At 51.3% G+C, this 24,816-nt stretch overlaps 3 protein-coding genes across 10 annotated transcripts; all 3 read right to left on the bottom strand.

Moving 5' to 3' along the window:
• Positions 1-81: 81 nt before the first annotated feature.
• RAB4B (RAB4B, member RAS oncogene family) lies at positions 82-9,264 on the bottom strand. 6 transcript variants are annotated; one of them, XM_060398106.1, is made up of 8 exons: positions 9,121-9,264; positions 7,854-8,156; positions 7,475-7,589; positions 5,884-5,946; positions 5,646-5,800; positions 3,682-3,777; positions 3,460-3,590; positions 82-485 (listed from the first exon to the last, which is right to left on the bottom strand). In XM_060398106.1, the coding sequence occupies exons 2-7, from the start codon at positions 8,008-8,010 to the stop codon at positions 3,475-3,477; spliced, it is 702 nt and encodes a 233-aa protein (XP_060254089.1). In that variant the 5' UTR covers positions 8,011-8,156; positions 9,121-9,264; the 3' UTR covers positions 82-485; positions 3,460-3,474. The 6 variants fall into 6 exon arrangements, with proteins under 6 accessions (XP_060254089.1, XP_004015314.1, XP_060254088.1 ...); XM_004015265.5 differs by having other exon boundaries at positions 7,854-7,934; XM_060398105.1 differs by having other exon boundaries at positions 8,720-9,176.
• A 742-nt stretch (positions 9,265-10,006) lies between these two features.
• Positions 10,007-12,745, bottom strand: MIA (MIA SH3 domain containing). 2 transcript variants are annotated; one of them, XM_027978294.3, is made up of 5 exons: positions 12,634-12,745; positions 11,237-11,308; positions 11,010-11,143; positions 10,420-10,530; positions 10,007-10,098 (listed from the first exon to the last, which is right to left on the bottom strand). In XM_027978294.3, exons 2-5 carry the CDS (start codon positions 11,283-11,285, stop codon positions 10,075-10,077), a joined length of 318 nt encoding a protein of 105 aa, XP_027834095.1. In that variant the 5' UTR covers positions 11,286-11,308; positions 12,634-12,745; the 3' UTR covers positions 10,007-10,074. The 2 variants fall into 2 exon arrangements, with proteins under 2 accessions (XP_027834095.1, XP_027834094.1); XM_027978293.3 differs by lacking the exon at positions 12,634-12,745 and having other exon boundaries at positions 11,237-11,397.
• Positions 10,007-24,722, bottom strand: SNRPA (small nuclear ribonucleoprotein polypeptide A). 2 transcript variants are annotated; one of them, XM_027977362.3, is made up of 7 exons: positions 24,652-24,722; positions 24,095-24,189; positions 20,800-20,972; positions 18,371-18,550; positions 16,108-16,281; positions 15,596-15,684; positions 10,007-14,256 (listed from the first exon to the last, which is right to left on the bottom strand). In XM_027977362.3, exons 2-7 carry the CDS (start codon positions 24,165-24,167, stop codon positions 14,097-14,099), a joined length of 849 nt encoding a protein of 282 aa, XP_027833163.1. In that variant the 5' UTR covers positions 24,168-24,189; positions 24,652-24,722; the 3' UTR covers positions 10,007-14,096.
• Between the last annotated feature and the right edge of the window lie 94 nt (positions 24,723-24,816).

Raw genomic sequence — 24,816 nt, 5'->3', positions numbered from 1 at the left:
AAACATGGACTCCAAACATAATCAGGGACCTCATCTGCCTCCCTTCCCTCCCCACCACCCCAAAATGACAGAGGCTATGACACAGGTGTAAACAATGCTTTATGGGGGGGGGGGGGGCGGGCATTGGAACAGGACAGGCCTCCAGGTAATAAATAACACGTACTCGCAATGGCAGGGCCAGGGATGCTGAGGCCAAATGGCCCTGGTCTCAGGCTTTGTGAACTCTCTGAGTATGCTCAAAGAGGAGTTAGGGGCTCAGGGGAAACAGGGGTTAGCCAAGACAGGAAGCAGCAGCAGGCACGGAGAGAATCCCCCTTCCCCCATGGCTCAGTCTTGCCCCTCAGCCAGGCCCCACCAGGCCAGGGAAGGGAGACCGGTGGCAGGGCAGCTTCTCTGGGGCCAGGGCAGGTGAGGGGCTCGGCCTCCCAGGGCCTGTGTCTGGGCCCCAGACGGAAGGACAGGGCTGGTCCTGGAGAGCAGGTGAGCTGCAAGAAAAGTGTGCGGTGAACTGGGGGGATCCCGGGTCTGTCAGCTGCAGCTTTGTCTCCTTTCTGGGTATCTTCCTGCCCTCCTATCTGTGCTCTTCTGTCTATACTTTTTCTCCCTAACTTACTACATTTTCTGACTTTCTGTTTCTTGTCTGCAGGTAATGTGCGGCTCTCACTCTGAGGGCACCCGCATTCCCGTGTATTTGCCTCAGAGAGCTGTCTCCTTGAGTCTGTAGAGGGGCGTCTCGGTGTCCACATTCTGTGTCCCCACCTTTGTATCTCTGTTCCTCTATGTTCCTGGACCACCCTGGCTCTAGGTCTCATTCCAGGGTTTTCCAAGTCAGAGATCTATTTGACAATCAGTTCTTGCTTTGTGGTTATCTGAAGACAGCATTACCTGTGAGCTTCTAGAAATACCCAGATCACTTCAGAATCTCTGGGGTAAGGCTCAGGCATCAGTAGCTTTTAAAGCTCTCCAGGTGATTCCAATGTCCACAACTGCATTAGTGGGGTGGGAAATCAGTTTGGTGGGCCTTGAGCAGTTTTTCATTGAAATAGAATAAAATAAAAAATACCAGAGTGCTTCATACATAATAATGTTGGTCCATAGACACAGAAAGTAAGTGGGTATAGGTCAGAAGCTGGAAGGGGAACAGAGAGTGAATGTTTAATGGGTATGGGGTTTCCTTTTAGAATGATGAAATTGCTTTGAAACTAGACAGAGGTGATGGTTTCATAACCTTGTGAGTGTACTAAATGCCACTGAATTATACACTTTAAAATAGCTAAATTTATGTGAATTTCACCTCTGTTTTCAGAATATTAGTATGAGGGAAATGTGTGTTTTAGTTTTGTGTGTGTGTGACTGCATCAGAACAGTATACAAAGTATTTCCTCCTGTACATTGCAATCAACAGTTTGAAAACGCACTCTTATTAGATTTGATTCACTGAGAAAACCCTGAAACAGACTCAAAATTATGTCCTAAGGTGAAGAGAACACACCCCTCTGTTTCTATACAGCCCAGAGTCCTTAAATTGGATAAGAAGAAAAATAATAAACAGTCTTTAGTTTATTGAGTCTTAGTTTACTGACTGTCAGGCCCTGTTCTTAGCACTTTACATGACTTAATTAATCTTCTCAACACTCACTTGAGGTAGGTACTATTATTAGCCCCACTTACAGATAAGGAAACCAAGGCCCAGAGACCTTAAATAATTTGCCGACAGTCACGCAACTATGCAGTGAGAGTCGGAGTATAAATGCAGGCAGCCCAGCTCTGGAGTCTGTGATCTGTCACCTTCTCAGATGGGGGAGACAAACACCATAAATAATGACGGAGGGGACAGAGTTGAACACTTTAAAAAGGAGGGACGGGGCTTCCCTGGTGGTCCAGTGGTTAGGACTCTGCGCTTTCACTGCCGAGGGCGAGAGTTCCATCCTTGGTTGGAGGACTACGATCCCACAAGCCATTCAGCACAGCCAAAAAAAAAGGAATAATAATGAAAAGGAGAGGCAGACTGCCCATCTAGAGAGAGTGACCCCTTTTGGGAAGAGATATTTTAGCAGAGACCTGATGATGAATGGGAGTTGGCCTGAGAAGGGAAGTAGAAGGACAGGCAGGGCTGATGCAGAGGCCTGGAAGGAAAGAAGCCCCACCCCAAGAGCTCACCCTTGACTCATCTCTCTCAAATCCAATCATCTGGAAATTATGTTGGCCCTGCTCTCAAAGTACCTGTGTCCAAGGTCTAACCACTTTGCTCCAAGGCCATCCTGGAGCTGCCAATGGCTGGGGGTCGGGGGTGGCGGCGAGTGGGTTTGAAGCAGAGAGACAAGAATTGTCAAGACGTAGTCACCCACAGAGAGGTGAGGATGGGACCAAGTCTTTCAAGCCTGCCAAGGACTTTGGACCAAGCGTAGGGGAACAAGCAAGGCTTCCTGGAGGAGGCGGGGGAGGCTACCAGAAGAACAGAGGGGAAGAAGCAGATTTGTGCTTTAGGAAGACCCAGAGATTACATCAAGAGGGGACACGCCTGGAGGCACAGATGATCTAACCTAACTCACCTTTCAACTCCTCCTCTGCCCCCATCCTGGTCCTGTCCACCACAGTCTTGACTTTGCAGTAGCCTCCTCACTGGTCACTGGGCAACCACCCCTGCCCACCCCACCCCCCGCCCCCCTGGCAGTCTCTCTGTTTGCAGCCAGAGGGGCCCTATGAACACCTGAATCAGATCCTGTCCCTTCTCTGCTTGTATAAGCCAGAGCCTTCCCTGTGACCCATGAGGCCTCACTCATCTGCTTCCCCCACCCCAACCTCATCTTCTGCTCACCTACCCCCGAACACACTCACACGCACGCACACACACACTCACATCCACACACACATCCACTTACTCCACTGCAGCCACACTGGAGTGGCCTTGACTTCCTCACCCAGGGGAGGCAGGACCCTACCTCAGGGCCTTTGCACTGGCTCTTCTTTCTGCTTATAACACTCTTCCCCCAGGTCCCCACACAACCTTTGCTCAAATGTCACCTTCTCAGTGAGCCCTCCCCTCATCATCCCATTTGACCGTCCACTCCTCCACCTCCCCACCCTCCTTGGTCCTTCTCCATAGCTTTTATCTCTCTGGCTGTTATACAGTTTGCTCCTGGGTCTTGTTTATTGTCTGTCTCTTCCACAAAGGCAGGCATTCTTGTCTGTTTTCCCCATTGCTGTTATCCCCCATGCTGTGAACAGGGTCTGGCGCATAGAAGGTGCTTAACAGACATTTGAGGAATTATGAACAGGAGGGTTGGAGATGCAGGGCAGAGAGCTGGCAGTGGGATAGGAAGAATGGGTGGATCTCCCGTGTCTGGGAAGATGGCCCTTTTTCCTGGTTGTGTCTCCTGTTCTATGTCGCTGTCTCTGCTCTGTCCTCCCCACTGCTGGGAGACCAGCCCTGCAGCTCCCAGGTCCCCAGAATCCCACCTGACTCTGCAGGTCTCAGCAGCCACAGGGCTGAGGGGCCACGGCCTGGGCACTCCGAGGCTGCCGCAACTGGCGAAGGGAGGCATCACCATACTGAATGCCGGAGCCCATCCTCTCGGGGTCCAGTTCACCTGGGAGGAGGGAGGGGAGAGGTCAGGACCAGTCCCTGGAAACCTCTGGGCTCTGCCTTCCACTCCCAGTCCAGTCAGTTGGGGGTCTCACCTGAGTCGATCTTGTTCAGAATGGTGCGGGCACACTTCAGGAATGCCTCCTCCACATTCTCACCCGTGAGAGCGCTTGTTTCCAGGAACATTAGCTCTGGTGGGGGCAGGGGGACAGACACTCGAGACAGTCAGAGCCTCAGTCAGTCTACAGTTTCCACTCAGACTCTGACCTGCTACCTCTCATTCTGTCCCTCAAGCCTTCACTTCGGGCCTCCATACATGTGTTTTCCTGCCATGAGAGCCTCCTTCCCCAGGTACCCACCGAGCTCTTCCTTCAGAACTCAGCTCCTATCTCCTCCTCCAGGAAGGCCTTCCCAGGATGAACCAGGTGCCTCCCCTGGGCTCTCACTGACCCGTCCGCCTCCCCCTTCCCAGCCCTGAGCTCTCTGGGCTGTCACTCTCTGGAAATGGTCCTCCTCCCTCTGCCCTGGGCTGTGAGACCATGAGAGCTGGGCCCAGGGCTGCTTTCATCACTGTGTCCCCAGCACCATCCAGCACAGGCCCCATTCATAGTCCACCCATTAGCCATGTGACAAGGCCTCACAGTAAGTCAGAGCCAGCATTCAAACCCACATCTTTCTGATAGCAAATCCTCTAAACCTAGAGGTTACAAAAAAGAAGGAAGATGGACAGACCCTAAGTCAGCAGATGTGGGCCAACACAATGTTTTCAAATGAGTTTAGACCTATATACCTCTTGTTGTAGCCACTAGTTTATTTTCTGGATTCCACATATAATTAATACCAAACAATATTTCTCTTTCTCTGACTTCCTTCACTTAGCAATACCTTCCAAGTCCGTCTATGTTGCTGCAAATGGCATTATTTCATTCTTTTTTATGGCTGAATAGTATTCCACTGTGTATATATACCACTGTATCCATTCATCCATTGATAGACACTGAGGTTGCTTCCATATCTCAGCAATTATAAACAATACTGCTATGAGCATTGGGGTATCTTTTTGAACCCGTTTTTAATTTTTTTTAAAGATATATACCTAGGAGTGGGGTTGCTGTGTCACGTGGCAGTTCAGTTTTAGTTTTCTGAGAAACTGCCATACTGTTTTCAAAAGTGGCTACACCAGTGTACATTCCCAACAACAGTGTGCTGCTGCTGAGTCGCTTCAGTCGTGTCCAACTCTGTGCGACCCCACAGACAGCAGCCCACCAGGCTCCCCTGTCCCCGGGATTCTCCAGGCAAGAACACTGGAGTGGGTTGCCATTTCCTTCTCCAATGCATGAAAGTGAAAAGTGAAAGTGAAGTCGCTTAGTCGTGTCTGACCCTCAGTGACCCCATGGACTGCAGCCAACCAGGCTCCTCTATCCATGGGATTTTCCAGGCAAGAGTACTGGAGTGGGGTGCCAACAACAGTGTACCAGGGGTTCATTTCCTCTAAATCCTCGCCAACAATTTGTTATTTGTGGTCTTTTTGATGATAACGTACTTGCATACCTTTCAATGTGGCTGTCAGTCTTGTCCATTCCCCTAATGTCAGTACCTGCTAACCGGAGGGTCTCCCCTGCCCCTTCTCCCTTATTCACAAAATGTGCCTGTCCCCTACAGCCGTCAGAGTTTACAGTCCCCACCTTACACCAATATTCTATGCTGTCTCCCCATGGTGGCCGAAACCTTCTTAGCAGCCAACATTCATGAAGCACCCATTCATCCAAGCCATGCCGGGAGTTCCCCTGGACCACCCCACTTTAACCATCTGTGAAGCAGAGTGTGCGATAGTTCAGGGAGGTGGTCTGGGGGGCACCCATTTTTCCAGATGGGGAAACAGAGTGGTCATGTAGCCCGTACATGGCCAACACCCAGATTTGAACACAGACCTCTAAAGTTGCATGTTGCCCTGCTGGGCAGAGCCACAGAGAGCTAGGGGGCTCTCACAGGCTCCCCCTGAATGCCCCTCATCCCTCTGCTGGTCCCCTGCCCCACTGATCCACCACCTAGCCCTCACCGTTCTCCTGGGCAAAGCGGGAGGCCTCCAGGAAAGTGACCTCACGCTCCGGATCCAGGTCCTTCTTGTTGCCACAGAGAATGACCACGATGTTGGGGCTGGCCAGTGTGCGCGCATCCGTCAGCCAAGCAGCCAGTGAGTTGTAGGTCTCCCGGCTGTGGAAAAGGGAGCCAGGAGGGAGGCAGGTGCAGCAGCAGGGGGCAGCCCGGGCCCCACCCCGCCCACTCCGTGCACCCACCTGGTGATGTCATATACCAGCAGGGCTCCAGCTGCCCCTCGGTAATAACTCCGTGTCACCGACCTGTGGGGCCAGGGGGACCCAGTCACCCCCAAGGCTGGGGTCTGCCCAAGACTGCCCCCCTCTACAGAGAGAGACTGGTGGTTCGGAGGCCCCCCTGCGCTGCGGGCCCCTCCTCCTAAACCTGGCCATGGTCTGGGTCTCACTACAGTCTCTCCCACTGGTAGCCTACTTTCCTCAGTCCTTATCTTGGCTGCCTGCCTCTGTCACAATCTCTCCCTACCATTTCTTTGTCTTTGGCCACACCATGTGGCTTGTAGGATCTTAGTTCCCCGACCAGGGATGGAACCTGGGGACCTCGACAGTGAAAGTGCCAATCCTAACCACTGGGCCACCAGGGAATTCCCTCTCCCTACTTTTGACTCTTTCTGTGTCCCTGTCTTTCTGCATCTCTTCCTTGGTATGTACCATTCTGTCTCTTGTAGGTATATGTATCTTTAATTCTCTGTTTCTCTCCATCTCTGTTGCTCTGGCTCTGTCATCCTTTCCCTTTCATTCATCCTTTCCCATTCATTCAACATTTTCTGTCATCTCCCCTTTGCCCAGTCCTGGCCAAGCACTATGCAACTACATCCGCTTGGCCCTCTCCTGCTGTTTGGGGGAGGCCTCTTTCCCAGGGTGGTTAACTGTCTGCTTCTCACTGTGTCACCAGGCTGGATCCCTCTGGAATTTGTGCAATCACACCACAACCATTTACAGAACACGTACTGCCATCCTGGCGCAGTCACACACCTCTCTCTCCTCCATCCTCTCTCTGTCTCTGGGCAGCTCACACAATGAACTCTCGCATGAATATTAACTCAGCAGCTACTCAGTGCTGACCAGGGACCACCCTTTCCCAGAAACTGGATTCCTCGTTTCTTTCTGCTGGCTATTTCTCACTCAGGGTTTCCGTGTGTCTATCACCTTTTCTGCAGACATACTATGTGCTGAGCCCTCCACATTGCCCTATCCCCCAAAAACATCCATTTCTCCATCTCTCTGGCCACACCTGTCCCATTCTCCCTGTCTTTGTCTCTCACTTCTATCTGAGTGTCCTAATCTGTCTCTTCTCTCTAAGTCTGTCTCTTTTTCTCCCTTCCTGAGTGTCTGTACCTCTCAACTTTCCTTTTCTGTTTCAGTCATTTTCAGTTACTCTCTGCTCCTTGCCTCACCCCAAGCATCTCCTCCTGCCCAGGCCTTATTGCTCCCTGGAGACAAGTCTCCATCCTTCCAGCCACATGGGTCTATCCCACAGGGTCTCGCTAGGGTCAGTCATCCCTCCCTGGCCCTCTCACTCTTAATCATGCTTCCTTCTCAATCTCTTTTTGTCTGTCTGCCATCCTCTCTTCAAGACACCTTCTTTCTTTGACTACATGGACCTGCCCATCACAGTCTCTCTTGCCCTCTCTCTCTACCTTGCCCACCCTCTCAGTGTGTCCTTGCTCCCGTCATTATGTTTCCAGGTAACTCTGCATGCCTCTTTCTCTCCTCTCTCCTCCCCTTTCCCCCAACCCCCTTTCTCACTGGGAGCCCAGCCCAGCCCACCTACCGAAACCGCTCCTGGCCAGCTGTATCCCAAATCTGTAGCTTCACGGTCTTCCCACCCACGTTGACCACCCGAGATCCAAACTCCACGCCAATTGTGTGGTTGGAGTCCTGTTTGACTGGGAGTGGAAGGGAGAGAAGAGACAGGAGGGCGCTCAGAGGATTCCCTGTCCTCCGAGGCCTATGCAAACCCATTCTCACTGCTGGGTTGACTGAGGCTCAAGGAGGACCTCGCAAAGAGTGTATACCAAAGTCAGGACCTGGCAGCCAGCACTGAAGTTGTACCTAAGGCCAGCCCCACCCCTGCCCAACAGCTGCCTACTTGCCCCCACCATGGCCCTGTCCATGGTTTAGTGCACCCAGAACCACTCCCAGAAACTCACATTTATTTTCAATGAACTGATGAAGGAGACATGATTTGCCTGTTCCTGCACTGCCAATCACCAGGAATTTGAAGAGGAAGTCTGAGCGGATGGAGCCAAATTCAAGAAAAACCCATTCAGAGAGAAAGATATGGAAAGATGGAAACCAGGGGAACATCACAATTACAGGGAGAGAAACAGACACAAGCAGATACAGAACTGTGGGTAACAACCATTACAGATAATTCTTGCAGAGCGCTTACCACATACCCAGCAGAAGTAAAGGTCTTTACTTACATCAACAACTCAATCCTCAAGAAAGCTCTGTGAGGGAGGTATACTAATAATTATTCCCATTTTCCAGATGAGAAAACGGAGGTCTTGAAAGGTTAACTGACTTGCCCAAGATCCCACTGCTGGGTACAGCTGGGATTCAAACCCAGACCAACTGGCTCCGGAGTCCAAGTAACTATTACTTTGCTAAAGCCTCTTGAAAATCATTTTATCAAGGACTACAATCTTGTCCTTGCTCCACTCCCCCACCCCGCCCCACAACTTCGCTTCCTACCACTTTCTGATTCATTCACTGCACTCCAGCCTCTGGCCTGCAGTCTACTCCGTGAAGATGACAAGCTGTTTCCTACCTCAGCGTCTTTGCGTTGTTCCCTCGGCTTTCTCTATTCGTTGAAAGAATGCAGCTCCCTCTGACTCCTAATCCATTGTTCTTTCTACTGCACCCTGTTCTCCCCCTTTCTACCCATCCATACATCCGGATTTTCCAACTCTGTCTCTCCTTCCCTCCCGCAGTCCGAGGCACTACCGCTAGTCTCAAGCTTAAACCCCACCCCTTGCCGCTAGTCCCACCCCCTATTTAAAGAACAACTCACCCGCAACCGCATTCCAGCCCTCTCCCAGGGTAATCCCTGGGTCCAGAGCATCCCTTCAGTATCCCCTAGCCCATCAAGCTTGATCCTTGCCATTCACAGTCAGCTCCGCCCCATCCACTCAGGCTCCGCCCAGACACAGTAAGGATCATCCTTTCCTTCCTGACCCATCCTCACTGCACTCCTCAAATCCCGCCCCAGACTTCGCCCACACCCCAGACCCTCAGGCTCCGCCCAAATTAACTAAGCTCAGCCTCAGGCCCACTAAACCCCTCCCAGCATCCTCTAGGCTCTGCCCCATAATACCAGGCCCCGCCCCCTGACATATAAGGCCCCGCCCCATACACAGGCCGCATCTTTCCTGGGCCCAGACCCCAGACCCAGCGTCCGCCCACCACCCTCACCGTAGGTCTCGGCCATGACTCGGTCGCGGCCGCTTAGGGCCGCAAAATGGCGACACGGCCGCGCCTGCTCCTCGGCTGGCAGCCGCTCTGCTCGGGGTGCAGCCCCGGCTCCTTCCTACTCCCGGGGCCGGCGCCGCCACTTCCGCCTCCACCCCCCTCCGGCGCGACCCGCTAACGCTGCGGGATACTAGGGAACGCTTCCCCAAGGCCGGGATTGGAGGACTCGGCAGGTAAGGGGCGGGACAAAGGCGTAGATTGGTGGTGAGAGGAGCAGGCGGGACCAAGACGAGCGATTGGTGGTGCCACAGATGCTTCGCCCAGCTCAGAAACGGATTTGGTCAGGAGCCCAGGGGCAGAGTCGAGATTCCAGATTGGGTAGGCGCGGACTTGGGGGCGGGGATACGGATGCAAAGACGGGGATAAGTGTAAGATTGACAGAGCCTGGAAGAGGAACTACCTTGAGCTGGGAGTACTGATCTCAAAGGCAGAAGGATGAAAACTGGCATGGTACACACAAATTACCTTCCTACCTCCTTCTGAGGAAAATCTTCCAAGAGAACCCAGAAGACCTCTGCTCTGTGATTTGTCTTCCTCATGGTCCCATTGGCTCATTCCCAACAGTTCAATAGTTCTCTTATTGGTCTAGAGAGGACACTATAATTCCCCAATTTGACTGTTCAGTTACTCCATCTTCTCATTTATTTGTCTGTAATAGCTAAGCTTAGGAGCCCAACTCGACCGAGCTTAGGGCAGAGCTTTCAGTCCATGAAACTCTGCCTAGCAACCACTTTGTCACCACAGTTGGTGGGTTGATTGGCTAGATTCAGAAACCTGGGAGAAACATTTTTTTCTAGATCCCCACACCACAAAGACCACAGACACCCAGTTTGCACTTGGCTGATGTATTTGCATAAAGTCGGGGAGAAACAACAGCACTGACAGCATAGACTGAGCTCACTGGCAGTAGAAATCCCATATCTGAAAAAGAGAAAGGGGAAACAGTGGGGAGAAAACCAGTGGTCACACCACAAAGGATCTAGTGGTTTTAGCAAATGCTGCAGCCTCAGGGACCAGGTTTGGCTGCACAAGTGCTATGCAAATTAGCCTGGAGCCCTCAACTCTGCAGCTCTCAATCAAACTAGGATTTAGAAATCACTCATCTTTCAGATAAGAAAAGGCAGGGAGTCTGTTCCAGCACATGCAGCTAGGCTGCCAGGGAGCCGAGGTTAGGAGCATCTTTGCCTGTCATTGCAATGCAAAGGTTCTCCCTCGATTCCTACCAGCCCCCAAGATACTCACATCTGTCTTCACATCGGTTTTGGCAGGTTTCAGGGTCTGGTCTTCACGTACGATGCTACTGGGGAAATAGCCCAGGCGAGCAACTCCGTCTCCATAGTAATCTCCCTGAACCTAGGGAAGAGAAGTTAAAAGCCAGGGTCTGGGAACATGGCAAGCTTACTCCTGCTCAAGTCCTGTGCACACTTGCTCCTCCCTGATCACTTAGCTGGCTCCATCCTTGTCAGTCCAATCTCAGCTTAAAGTCACCTGCTGGAAAGTCCTCCCTGACCACCCCATGTGAATTAGTCACCCAGTCACTTTATACTAATTCTTAAAGCAGTACACACGAGTTGGTATTTTTGATGGCTTGTCTCCTTCCATTAGAATAAAAGTGTCATCCTTTATCATACTTTCGGTGTCTATAGCAATTTGGCACTACAGGACATGCCCTAATAATTGCTGAAGAAAGAAAAATAGAGTGGATCACAGCAGCCACCCCCTGCTGACTCTATTTCAGTTCACCCCCTCAGATTCGCCCTGTAGGTAAAAAAATACAGTACGCTCCCACCCCAGCTCTCTACCCTTTCCTCCTCTGTTCTCCCAAGACTCACACTGCCTCCCCAGAAGAGCCGCCCTCGGCCCTTGAGCTTGGAGAAGACATACACCACTTGGCCCTGGTGTATGGTCAAGAAACGGCAGTCAGGGGCCACGTAGTCCTGAAGGGCCACGGCCATGGAGATGGGGTCTGGAGAAGGAATATAGAAGGGAGTGAAGGCACCCTCCTCACACAGGCTAGCAACCCAAGCCCTCCATACCCCCCGGGACCCCTAACGCTTACGGCTGCACTCCTCATCGGCACACATCTTCCGGTCAGCCAGCTTGGGCATGGGGCGGCCCCTAGCACTAGGCCCTGGGAAGGCAGACAGCAAGACGACACCGAGAAACACCAAGGACCAAGCCATCATGGACTCTGGGCAAGACAGTGGCTAAGGCAGGAATGGGGTCTCTAAGTTTCCTCCTGCCCTCCCTCGGCAGTAGCATAAAGAAACCTGTGTTCTGGGTCTGGTCCCCTCCTTAAACCAGTCCCAGATTTCGCCCACACCACCTAGAGGCTGCTACCCAGGCAGAACCATTTCAACGACAGGGTGAGGGTTGCCAGCACAAGGAAATACCCAGAGAGCCCCAAGGCAGCCCAGGCCACTCCAAGTAACGTCACCCCCCTCAACAGAGGGGCCCAGACAGGCAGGTTAAAATATTCAATTCCATCGTTTTTGAGTTGGCTTGGAGACCTAGGCCCCTCGGCCGTGTCCCCGGAGACAGAACAAGAGGAGGCAGTATGGAAAAACCACCTTGGAATTTCCTGTGCTGAGGGGCAGCAGAACAAGGCAGCCCTTTGATTGCCAGAAATAGCCCCAGCTCTCAAGTACGGAGTGATTATTATATGTTGGGCCTTAGGCTAGGCGATGTCCAACCACGATCACTATTTCTTCTCAGAAACCACTTCCTGACTGCACTAAACTACTCTCAGAGCCTCACCTTTCTCATCTGAAAGGATACTAGTTATTTAGTAAAGAATTCACCATGCATATTTTTAATTAGCTCAAGTACATAGCCTGCACCAACTTGAAGGGGGACCGTCATAATCCCATTTTAGGTAGAAATGGAAGCACAGAGCCTTAAGGAACCTGTCCAGGGTTAGTGTAAGTGGAGAGGCTAGATCTGGCTGCAGGCCCATACCCATCACTACTGGGCTTGGAGCTGTCAGCTGCCCAAGGCCAGAATGAAAGAGTGGCAGAGGATGTGAACTCAAGTCTCCTATGAAGACCCATCTCGTTCCTCAGGTATTCTCACCTCTAGCCAGCAAGTCCAAACTTTAGTTTTAGGGGAAGAAAATGGACAAACATAGGCTTGGGGTGGGGAAGGATTCCTTCTGGTCAAAGACTGGGCCTAAGCCATCTCCACACACACAAAACCCAGCACCAAGTACCAGGCAAGCATCAAATAGCTCTATTCATGTCACCTCCCAGGGAGGCTTCCCTTGATCACCCGTTACTGCTCCCCAGCTCCACCACCCCATCACCCCATCATGTCAGTTTTATTCCTATCAGAACCCAGCATCTGAAATTAGCTTGTCTGTTTCATTAACTACTGCATATCCTATGCCGTAACAGTACTTGGTGTGTATCAGGTACTTGGCAAGTTATCTGGGGAATTTACTGAGTGCTTGCTAAGTACCTGGGGTGGGGTGCACAGCTCAGGAAGAAATGAAGCTCAGAGTGGGGACATCAGTTGTCTATCGTGGGAGTTGGGGGGGGTCTGTCTAGAGACCATGTTCCCACGTGCTGTCTGCAATAACTTGATGTAGTGAAGGTGACAATCACCCTCCCGCTTCCATCTTTCAGATCCTACGAGGAGGAAGTGTGCATGTGGTGCCGTAAATCTTCAGCGTTTCCAACACTGTCGTTCTTCTTTAATGGAGAGAGCAGCGTAGATGCAAGCTGGGGCTCAGAGCCTTGACACGGGAAAAGACATCCAGGGAGAATTTAACACTGTGCCTCACTGTATTTATTTTTGTGGTAATTTTCTATTTCTGGCAAGGGATCTCATTTTGCTATCTATATGGTGTGAGAAAGGGTTTTAAGCTATATATGTATATATATTTACACACACACATTTAGTCAACTTAAAAATTGTCAAGTCAGATCTGTGACAGACTGCTAAGGAAGGTCCCCCATTCAATCTCCCCTTCTTATCCAGCTTCAGCTGGGCATTTAACTGTCCAGCCAGAAACCACATCTTCTAGCCTCCACTGCAGCTGCAGCACTGGAGGGAGACTGATTCAGCCACCTGCCCGAAGCTCCTGGCTGCTATCTCCTGTGTGTGATCAAGTCAGCACGGGCCCTCACCGCAGCAGCAGCAGCAGGGACCTCTTCCTGAACTCCAGAGACTGCAGCTCAATCAGGGGCTGCAAAGTTGAACTCAGCTCGTCTCCCATCCAAACTTCCATTCCTACCATCCTTTGAATGATTCCATGAATACTCATTTTCCTTCCATTTCTTCCTGAAGTACCTAGAGTGGTTTCTGTGAGACTCCTGCTATGAGAGAAGGCATTTTTGTCTAGAAAAAGGTAAAGAAAAACCTCTTTCTTAACACTCTATCATGTCAGAACATTATCGCAATCAACATGAGTCTATACAGTGAATGGTGTGCCATTAAAAGCAGCATCTTGTGCAGTATAGAACCTGCCCAGCTGTATTTGGCAGCCTGGGTTTTAACTTCTTGCCCTGAATTCTGATTTGAGACAAAACAGAAATCTGCCAAAATAGTAAAAGTGACTTAAAAGTTTGGACAGTGATGCTACACTATTCTGTATTTTCCCAAGGTTGCAATCCCTCAATGTGCTGAGCTGCGCAAACACTAAGAATATTCTGGTGTGCAGGGAAGGGAAACAGGGAGGATAAGAAAATAAAAACAAATGGTTGTGAAAAAACAAACCGCAAAAAACACTTTAATTCCAGCCTAACAGCGCCAGGTGCAATGTCTGGGGACAGACTCTGGGTACAATGCTGTGTGGCGACCACTCACTCACACACGGCTCCAAGAAGGCCCCCAAGGGGGACTTACCTTCAGGGGGCTGAACCAAGGGGGGAGGGGGTGGCCCCAAAACAGGGGGCCGGGACAGGCATGGGGAAAGGGTGCTACTTCTTGGCAAAGGAGATCTTCATGGCATTGTTCTGGGTGATCTTGAAGCCCTGCAGGGCATCTCGAGCGGCCCCTGCCTGCACCTCATTGTCAAACTCCACGAAGGCGATGTCGTGCCGCCCAGGGACCAGCCGGACCTCCTTGAACCCAGGGAACCTGAGAGAAAGGCAGAGACCTCAGGGATCCAGCCTCAGCACTTCCCTCGAACATTCCAGCATCCAGTGAGTAGGGGCCAGGAATACCGCTAAACATCCCATGATGCAGAAGATGGCCCCGATAACAAAGGATCATCCAGCCCAAAATGGAGACAGTGCTAAGTTGATGTGCTCAGCTGAGTCCGACTCTTTGCAACCCCATGGACTGTAGCCCACCAGGATCCTCTGTCCATGGAGATTCTCTAAGCAGGAATACTGAAGTGGGTTGCCATGTCCTTCTCCAAGGGATCTTCCCAACCCGGGGATCAAACCTGCATCCTCTGCACTGGCAGACGAGTTCTTTACCAACAAGCCACCTAGGAAGCCCCAAAATAACCACTACCCTCTACTTTCATGATCTGCTGTTTCTTTCATTTCCCTCTTCTCATTCCTTAGTTCCTTCCCCATTAGGCAACCATCCTCAGGATTCCCCATCAGTATTCTTAGACACTGTGCATTGTTTTGTGGACATGGTATAAAATTGAATGGTATGATTTTTGTTTCATTCAGTTTTTCAAAATTTCCTCTCAACCTGGGTATAAAGGGTCCTGCTCCCTCTAACTGCGAGCACCTGTACTTGACTTCGCCCTTCTCCCAGGCTGCCTCCAGCTCCCGACCACACCATGAGGAATGCCCCACGCAGCCCCTTGGGCATGACAGAATTGCATACAGTCAGGAGCAAAGTCACCAAGTGTTATTCTTTCGTCACAAAGTCACGCCCAACTCTGTGACCCTAGGCTCCACTGTCCATGGGATTTCCTAGGCAAGAATGCTGGAGTGGGTTGTCATTTCCTTTTCCAAGGGATCAAACCTCCATCTCCTGGATTAGCAGTGGATTCTTTACTGTTGAGCCACCAGAGAAATCTAGGTGAGCACTTGACTAACAGCGGACAGTTACACCACGGAATGGCCCACATCCACGCACATCCCCGAGGGGTTGAACACCCCCCAACCCCACACCTGCAGTCTGAACAGGCTGACTTCTTCCAGTCTAGCCAGCATTCAGTGACATCTCACTGTTGCTGGACTTGCACCTCGCCTTTGTCTAAGTTAGAGACTGGGAAGATGAGATCCAGAGTCATCTCCATAAAGGCAAAGGACAGTCTGCCCATCCTGGCCACTGCTGACGGCCACGCCCGGCCGCTGCAGGGCCGGCCTCAGACTCCTCCCTCTGGCCTCCAGGCACTGTGCCTGCCTGCACAGGCTCGGCCTCCACGAACAGAACCATGAGGCTTGTCCCTGTGGTGCCACCTCACGGCCCACCACCCTCTGGGCCCAGCCCAGCCACAGGCCCCACTTACTGGTTGAAAAGCATGGAAAGCATGAGCTCGTTGGTCTCTTCCGGTAGGTTGGTAAGGAACAAGATGTGATTTGGTGGATTCTCTGAAAGCTGCAGGAGAGCGACGGGAGACGGTAAGTCCGGTCGGGGATCTATGGCCCTCCTGCCCTCCAGCCTCTCCCTGCCTGGATTCTTTCTCGTCTTTCACCTAACAGACCCCATGTTGCTGACTGTCTACCCGACTGTACCCTAGACTGTAAGCCACAAGAGAGCACACTTGCACCTGTAAGTGGGTGCTCAGCAGAAGTTCAGAGTGAACCGAGGTGCAGCCCACCCCCGTTCCAGCCTCCCCTTGACCTGCTCCAGCAAACACACCAATTCCTCTGTCCCAGGGCCTGAAGCCACTGCTAAATCTTCATCCTCCAACAGCACCTCCTTGGGGAGGCCTGCCCAGACCACCCAACCTAAAACAGCGCCCTGCCTGCCATTCCTGTCTCCTGACTATACCAGACCCCGGGAGGACCAGACACTTACAGGCTGGGCAGGTGGCATCTGCCCTGGCATAAGCTGCTGTGGCGGCATGGCCCCTGGGGGGAGCTGGCCAGGCGCCAGGCCTGGAGGCGGGATCATGCCCGGTGGCGGCATGTAGGGGGGCTGGCCCGGCATGTGGTGCATGATGCGGGGCGCCTGAGTCATCGGCGGCATGCCCTGTGGGGAGAGGAGGGCAGGGCTGAGGGGCACCAGCAGGTGGGAGGAGGTGTGCTTTCAGTGTTGGGAGGAAGCAGAGAGGAGAAAAGGTTGTTGTTACAGGAAACCCCGGGTGTGAGACACAGAAAAGATCCAGACTTGGAAAAGGCAAGAAAGGCATCCAAAGAGGGATGGATGGAGCAGATCAGGCCCAAGGTCACAGGGGACATCAAATTAGAAAAATAAATAGAAACTTTTTTTAACATATAAAAATTGGTTAGGGAACTCCCTAGCTGTCCAGTGGTTAGAACTTGGTGCTTCTACTGCAGGGGGAACAGGTTCAATCCCTGGTCAGCGAACTAAGATCCCACACGTCACTCAGTATGGCTTCCCCGACCCCAAAAAAGGAAAGAAAAATTAGAATGGCCTAATTTTGCTTGTAGACATATGAACAAAGTTAGGGGCCTACTGGGGAAAAAAAGACTAGGAGAAAAATAAAAACATTATCAACTAAAAGGGATGGAATAAACACTGTAAGCAGCATGTTGCACTGCTTTAAAACTTTACAGGGACTTCCCTGGTCCAGTGGTTAAGAATCTGCCTTACAATGCAGGGGACACGAGTTTGATCCCTCGTCTGGGAACTAAGACCCCACGTGCTGCGGAGCAGCTAAGGCTGCACACCACAACTGGAAAGTCAGTGTGTCAAAACAGGAAGATCCTGCATGCCGCAACTAAGACCCAACACAGCCAAATAAACAAACAGACTGTATGGAGAAAGAAATAGGCCCAGAGAACAGACAGTGAAAGGCATAGGTGGATGGGGATGGTCAGGGCTGATGCAGAAAGACATGGGAAGGAGTGACAACAAGGGGAAGGGAGAGAGGCTGAAGGCAAAAAGCACGTGCTCCCAGGGGAGACAGGAGCTGAAACCCATGTGAAGTCAAAGTTGGACGGACAGCTGGGCACAGCAAGAGCAGAGAGGGTAAGAGTGGGGCAGCTTAACCCAGACACGGACACCGACACAAGACAAGCCATCAGAAGGTTCGGAGACCAGAGTGGGTCCAATTCATTCATCTTTTCTTTAGTACTTTATGCTTTCTGTATCTTGTTTAGAAAACAGGATGTTTCTACTTTTATGGCCTCATCAAGGTCATAAAGACATTTTTCTGTTTTCTTCAAGAACTTTGATTACTGGTGCTGACACATTCAAGTCTACCATTTATCTCAAATTAACTTATATGTAGCCAAGGCAGGGCTTAACTTTTTCCTCTTACAAATATCCAACTGGTCCAGTACAATTTACTAGGGGAAAAAGCCCTTTCACCACTGGAGAGCAGTGAAACCTCAGTCATATACAGAGTGACCACATACACAAGTGTGTGTTTCTGGACTCTACTCTGCCCCACTGGTCCATCTTCCCATCCTCAGGCTAATATCATACCATTCCTGAACAACAGGCCCCAGCTTTGCCATCACAGACATTTACAGACAGCCTGTCTGTCCCCACAAATTCCTCTAGGGATTCTGATTGGAACAGAGTTGGCTCCTAAACCAGTTTGAAGAGAAATGACATCTTAATAGCACTAAGTCTTCCAATTTCTCTCAGCCATGTTCTATCATTTCAGTGGGCGGCCTTGCACACTTTCCTTGGGGTGTTTTTCGATTTGAAGTATCCTTGTTTGTTGCTACTGTACAGAAACAAAACTGACTTTTCCATATTGATCTGGTGACCTTGTTAAATGAAATTCTTTTCAATCCTAATAGCTGGTTAGTGGTTTCCTCTGGATTTGCTACACAGACACTGACTTTAGAAGACACAACAAAATCAAGGTCAAGGAGAGAAAAAACAAAAAGACTGAGACACACAGAAAAAGAGTCCCAAAAAACTGGCAGAGAGGTATAGACATTAGACATTTCCAAGTGGAGATACCATCATTCATATGCTCACCCCGCTACAGACAGGCACACAATCTCCACAAGAAAAATGGAAGTGGGGGGAATGTCTGGATCCCCAAGGGGATACCTTTCCCTACTGCACCCCCACGCCAGCCTATGAGGCTGAGGAAGACCTGATGGGGAGAGGGCTGCGTCTGTGCGCCCTGGCTTACCGGGACAGGCCCTTGCACGGTGCCCACCACAGGGGCGGCTGCCCCTCCCTGCACGGCTTTTTTGGCAGCTGGGGTCTCTTGGCTCTTGGGCTTCCTCTTTTCCCGCTTGCGGTCCCGCTCCACGAAGGTGCCCTTCATCTTGGCAATGATATCCGAGTCGGTCTTGGCGTATTGGATGCGCTGCCCAACAGAGAGCAGAGGGTGAAGGAGACTGGACTTAGGAGCCCAAATCAGACCTTGCCTGGAGCTTGGTGGGAAACAACATAGAAATCCCTTGGCCTCGATGTCTCCATCCGTCAAATGGGTACTGAAGTATTTCCCACTTCAAAGGATGACCAGGAGGACCAGGAGCTAAAACATGCTTTAGACAGTGCCTGGCGTGCAGCAAGCTCTCCGGAATGGATGCTGGGATTCTGATAGAAGATGGGACAGCCCCAAGCATTGCTCAGGATACAAGGAAACAGGCCAGGACAGGAGCACTATACAGGGGGCTTTCCATCACACACGAGACCGAGGCTCCAAACTAAATCTCATTCAGTGGGTTACAGAGTACCCAAATGTGCTCAGGATTCAGCAATGAGCCAATCACACAAAACCCCCGCCCTCGTGGCATTAGTTCGCTGGGGACAACATGGCAGAGATCAAAAAGTGAACCAACGGGAAGAGGAGGTGAGGAGTTGAGAAGTAAAATGAGAAGAAGTGAAATTTTCAGAGTGCAGCCAGAAAGACCTCAGGGAGCTAATGCTGGCGTAAAGACAGGGAGGGGGGCACGCAGGCATCTAGGGAAAAAAGCATTCTAGCACAAGGAAGAGCCTCGAAGAGCCAGCGTATGGGGTGTGTTCAAGGAACAGCAGGGAGGCCTACACGGGTGGGGAGGGAGGCGACATCACAGAGCCAACAGGGGGCCTTAGGACTTTGTCTTTTCCTGAGCAAGCCAGGAGTCACAGAGTGTTATAAGCAAGGGGATGACAAGCTCTCACTTGTGACTCCCAAGGAGCACTGTGGCCACGGGATGGAGAGAGGCCTGGGAGGAGCAGGGGGTCAAAACAGGGAGAAGGGTCGCAGGTGGGACTAGGCGGGTACCAGGGGAGGAGTGGGAAGAATCAGTGGAGGGTTTTTTTGGAGTGGAGCTTTGGATTTCTTGTGTTGTTGGTTCTTTTTAATTTTGTTTTCAGTGCAGGTTTCCCAGATAGACTTGACAGGATTCCCTGATAGAGCTCACAGTGGCTCAGCATTTCCTATGGTTCAAGCAGTGATGTTAGAGAAAAGCAGGGGAGGAAGGTCCACGTAAAATGATTTATGATTTTTAGTCCTCAAAAGGGAATTTCCAGCTACTCCAGAAAAGCAATGGAAGACGTGGCAACTGTGGGCTCACACACCCACAATAGGACACACAGGCAGGAGTCAGAGAACAGCCCCTTCTGGAAGGAGGTGAGGGCACCAGGCCTGCCCTGTGCCCCTGGGGCCAATGTCGTTCACGTGAAGCAACCTGCCTGGGACCTGCAGGCACTGACACTTGCTGTCACCACCCTACTGGTTCAGGGAGGCATATTCCAATCAGGTGAGAACTGATTGATATGACAGGAATTCTGGATCAGCGCAAGGACTCTGAACAATAGACTCCCATCTGTTCAAGGCCTACTGAACATCTGTAACCCACTTCCTCCCATCCCATGGCCCCATGTAACAGTGATTTATACATCAGCACCTGGTACCCAGTGTTAGCCATCAATGGAACCCCTGATGCTAGATGAACTCTCCCCTTATTCCAGACCTGGGACCCTGACCCAGCCTCACCCTCACAACTGAACCCCATCTCCCACAACTGAATCCATCCTCCCCAGCAGCCACAGGCATCTCCCTAACCCCTCCATGATTTGCCAGCAACCTTGGAGTCAAGTCCACCTTCAGGATCAGCTCCTTAGCCTGACTTCTGACAACTCTCCAGGCCACGCCCACCCCACCATCTCCCACCCTTCACTTCTGCTGAATGAACCTGACTCACTTCCTCAGTTACACAGGTTCTTGGTCATCTCCCATCCTTAGTTTGTTTGTCATTCTCAGCTACTCTTCTCCAACTCTTACTCATCCAGAAAGGCTCCCCTGCAAACTCCCAGACTGGGTGAGAGTAAGCTCCCTGAGTTCCGTGCATTCGCATGTCCCAGCCCTGACCCCTCGGGTCGTCGCCACCTGGAGACAGGCATGTCTCTCCAGCGGCACTGTGGGTCTACGAGGGCAGAGCTGGAACTTCTCATGACTGCTGTGTGTCTCCACTGCCCCAGTACAGTGAACAGTGGATACCGAGGACCAGCAGGAGGAACTCCCATCCTTAAGGCTCTGGACTACAGGCGACAGTAGTCCAGACCCATCCAGCCTGCAACAACACTTGGCGCAGGCACACACCCATACCCTCCACACCCGGTGCTCACCATGGGCTTGTCGTAGAAGGGGAAGCCCTGCATGGAACGCAGGGCGTTGGTGGCACTGCTGACCTCCTTGAAGATGACAAAGGCCTGGCCCCTCATCTTCAGGCTTCGTGACACCAGTATATCCAGGATCTGGCCAAACTGGGAGAAGATGGCATACAGGGACTTCTTCAGCTCTGCAGTGGGGAGAGAAAAGACCCAGGGGTGACTGTAGGCTGGGGTATCGTGTCCTGGGGCTGGAGCTCCGCTTTTCAGAGGAAATGCAGCCCAGAAGGGAAACCATCAGCCCATTGACAAGAGTACTGAGCAATACCATCAGCAGTCTAGAACCACTCAGGTGGTCATGTGCATTGACTCTGTAGTAGGTCAACAGTCACGACACGATACCTACCCCACAAGGTCGCTGCAGGGGAACATGAGTCACACATACAGAGGGCACACAGCAAATGCTCGATAAATGCAAGGACTTTAATTGTCTCCAGCACTGTGACACAAGCCCCTCTGATCTGGCCCTGGTGACTTCTCCCACCTCATCTCTCCCCATGCCCCATCTTCACTCCTATAGCTCTAGCAACACTGGCCTCCCAGCCCTTTCTCAGGCTCGTCACAGCAACCTTGCCTCAGGACCTTTCCACTGACTGCTCCCTCTACTAGGAGCAACTTTCTCCTGATGTGTACATGGCTGCCTCCTTCCAGTCACCCAGGACTCAGCAGAGATGTTACCACCTGAGGCCTTCCCTGACCACCATGGTGAGAGACCCCTCATGTCACTCCTCTCACCGTGAGAACCTACTTGCTTTTCTTTCATGGCACTTCCCACCTCCTGACATCATGTTTGTTTCCTTTTTGTTTGGTCCTCTTTCTGAAGAGGTACAAGTCTATCCTATTTGTTTATCACAATATCCCCACAGGGAACTCCCTAGTGGTCCAGTGGTTAGAACTCTGTGCTCTTATTGACAAGGGTCCAGGTTCAATCCCTGGTCAGGGAACTAAAATCCCATAAGCCCCTTGCTAAGTCACTTCAGTCGTGTCGGACTCTGTGTGACCCTAGAGACGGCAGGCCCCCAGGCTCCCCCGTCCCTGGGATTCTCCAGGCAAGAACTGGAGCAGGTTGCCATTTCCTTCTCCAATGCAGGAAAGTGAAAAGTGAAAGTGAAGTCGCTCAGTCGTGTCCTGACTCTTAGCGACCCCATGGGCTGCAGCCTACCAGGCTCCTCCGTCCATGGGATTTTCCAGGCAAGAGTACTGGAGTGGAGTGTCATTGCCTTCTCCATAAGTCCCTTGGTGTGAGCCAAAAAAAAAAAAAAACCCCTAATGAACAGTATAGTTGCCAGCACACAAATCTCCAAATACATCTGCCTGAATAAACACATCATTAAATGATTTCTGGGAATAACTTCACTGAATTTTTACCTCTACTCCATGAGTGAGCAATTATAACTGCCCCAATTTTACTAATGTGGATAGAGGCTCTCAGAGGATCTGTCACTGACCGAGGACCCAAGTCCATCTGAACCCAGGACCACCAAACCTCCCTAGCAAATGGACAGCCAGGAAAGGGTACCCGTCTTATGCAAAGAAGGTACCTGAGCTTAAGACACCTGGCCGAAGAGACAGCAGGAAAGAAAAGGGGGGTCGGGTAAAGAGGGAAGCAAACGGCCAGAAATTCTGATGACAATTCTGAGATTTGTCTCCACTTGCCATCCCCGTGAACCCAGTGCGGGCCCGAGTCATTCCCCTGGGTGCTGAGCCTCTGCCCAGTCTCCTTTCTTGCCCACACAAGTTCACCCTCCACAGCTGGAAAGATCTTTCACAATTAACTGCATCCCTTGCCTGGCTCCCCAAAGCCCTCAGGATGAAGTAAAACACCCACCCAGACCTCAAGGCATCAGGAGCCAGAGTGCACTGCTTGCCTGAATGTTCTCCATGAAATCACCAGCCTCTAAGTCTCAGGCACCCAAAACTGCAGTACATGTGGTTCCCAGAATGCCCTAGACTCTCTTTTGCCCCTGGATATTTGCACATGCTGGTCCAGGTTAGTCACTCTTCTCCCTCATTGTAACACAGATGCTGCTTCCTCTCCCTGGTAGGCTTTCCCAAAATGTCTCCTGTTCTGTGAACCTGAATACCCTTTTCCAAGTGCCCAATCCCAGCCTTGACTACTATGCCTCAACTTCCCCCAATTATGGCCATGGCTACTCTGGGCTATCACTGTCTGGGAGCAGATCTGTCATCTCTACTAGACTGTGGTTCCATGAAGTCAGGACCAGGACTGTCTCAGTCACCACTGTGTCCACAGCTCCACAGAGAACTGGCTGGGCACAATGCTCTAACAGTATATGAGGGATTTACATGGCTTGTTTATTATCTTCAATAGCAACTTTATCAGTAACCTCAACTTAATGCCAGCAAGCTCCTTCAGTTCTCCTACCAGTTTTCTTGAGGAGATAATAAGAGCTAACACTTATATCCAACCCTTACTAACAGCTAGGCACCATAAAAAAAAAGGCATGGAAGTTTAGCTCATATATTCCCTATAACATCTGTGCACAGATTTTGCCCAGCTTTCCTATATATATAAAAACATGAAGTTCAATAAAAAGTGATAACTTGCTCAAGAAAAAAGAAAAGTATGTCATATCTAGAATCGAGTTCTTAACCAGAATTCCATATAGTGGTCTCAAGCACGTTTCCCTGCTGTATGCCTTGGGAGAATCACATCCCTGTGGAGTCTCAGTTTCTAATCTAAGAAATGGGAACAACAGGTCCTTCCTGCAGGATTGCTGTGAAAGTTAAATGCAACCATTATTTATAGATCAGCACCTGGTACCCAGTGTTACCCGCCATCACGGTTCATTTCACTTTATTTTGAAATGAAACGTTTTCACTGTGGATTATTCACTTGAGGCCATGACAGTGACCAACAGTTGCAGTTCTTACCCTCCTGGAGCTCAAAGGCCAGGAGAGAGACAGTCCCCTGACAGCCAGATCAGGACTTGGCTGGGGAGGTTCAGGGTTTTAGGAAGTCAGAGGCAAGCACGTGGGTGGAAAAGGGAAGGGGGAGGCATCCTGGAGGAGGGGCGTCTTGAAGCTGAAACCTTGAAAGACAAGCAAGTTACCAGATTACCGGGAAAAGTGTAGGAGAAAATGAGGAAATATCAAAAGCACTGCTTGTGCAAAGGCCGAACTTAAAAGGTTTGGCTGGAGAAGGCTGAGGAAGAGACATGGATGCTGGGGACAGAAGAGGGAGCAGGTTCGTGCGGGATAGCCTGGTGTCCGGACTATCCCGAAAACTCACCATCCTTCTTGATCTTCTCATTGAGATTGTTGATATAAATAGTGTGGTTGGGGCGGGTCTCGGGAACTGCCATGGAGTAAGTTGCTGAGGTAGGGCTGAAAGAATGAAAAAGTCCCACTCAGTCCTGGGTTTCTGAAAATCCTTTTGTCCCAACGCGGGCTACTAAAGGATCTTCCTTCCAAGAGAAAGTCAAGTAAGGTACAGAGGAGGAAAGAGGGAAGCACGGCTCGGAAAACAAAGCAAACGCAGCACACAGCTTCTCCTCCCCGCGTGGTGAGGGAAATCTCGTGAGGTTTACTACGAGTCCCAGGATGCTCTACTCGACTTAGTAGGCGGAGCGGCCTAGGTGGCGATTCCCACTGGCCCACGCGCTCAGAGACCCGCCCAGGAGAAATGGCCCGGCTGTAAGCGCCAGTTAAGGCCAGCGGGACGGCGTTGCCGAACCCTGGCCTCGAGCAGAAAAAAAATAGTTCCCACTACACGAGGCGCAGGAAAGCCCGGGCGTCAAGCGCTCCGCCGCCAGGCGCCTACGGCCGTTTGTGCCCAAGAATACTCACCGAAACAGGCTCAGCTCCCGCAAGCGATGCCTGCTACGCTGCTGAGCGCCGGCCACAAAACTTCCTCCTCTAGACCCGCCTTGTCTATCTACAAGCCAACCCCTGCGCAGAAACTTGGTAGCTTGGCCAATCAGAGTAAGGCTAGCTCCCGGACCCAGATTTTGC

The sequence above is a fragment of the Ovis aries genome, chromosome 14 (assembly GCF_016772045.2).
Source record: "Ovis aries strain OAR_USU_Benz2616 breed Rambouillet chromosome 14, ARS-UI_Ramb_v3.0, whole genome shotgun sequence".
Lineage (NCBI taxonomy): Eukaryota > Metazoa > Chordata > Mammalia > Artiodactyla > Bovidae > Ovis > Ovis aries.
The sequence above is the reverse complement of the archived record's forward strand: the minus strand, read 5'-3'. Positions and strand labels throughout refer to the sequence as shown.

Coding starts and splice junctions, on each gene's coding strand:
- RAB4B (XM_060398106.1), bottom strand. CDS start 8,010: ATGTTCCCCTGGTTTCCATCTTTCCATATCTTTCTCTCTGAATGGGTT. Junction 7,590..7,853: donor TCAGTTCATTGAAAATAAAT/GTGAGTTTCTGG, acceptor TTCCACTCCCAG/TCAAACAGGACTCCAACCAC. Junction 3,778..5,645: donor CCGCTTTGCCCAGGAGAACG/GTGAGGGCTAGG, acceptor TGCCCCCACCAG/AGCTAATGTTCCTGGAAACA.
- MIA (XM_027978293.3), bottom strand. CDS start 11,363: ATGATGGCTTGGTCCTTGGTGTTTCTCGGTGTCGTCTTGCTGTCTGCC. Junction 11,144..11,236: donor TGCCGATGAGGAGTGCAGCC/GTAAGCGTTAGG, acceptor TTCCTTCTCCAG/ACCCCATCTCCATGGCCGTG. Junction 10,099..10,419: donor AAACCGATGTGAAGACAGAT/GTGAGTATCTTG, acceptor TCTCTTTTTCAG/ATATGGGATTTCTACTGCCA.
- SNRPA (XM_027977362.3), bottom strand. CDS start 24,167: ATGGCAGTTCCCGAGACCCGCCCCAACCACACTATTTATATCAACAAT. Junction 18,551..20,799: donor CCTTCTACGACAAGCCCATG/GTGAGCACCGGG, acceptor TCTGTTGGGCAG/CGCATCCAATACGCCAAGAC. Junction 16,282..18,370: donor CCGTGCAAGGGCCTGTCCCG/GTAAGCCAGGGC, acceptor CTCTCCCCACAG/GGCATGCCGCCGATGACTCA.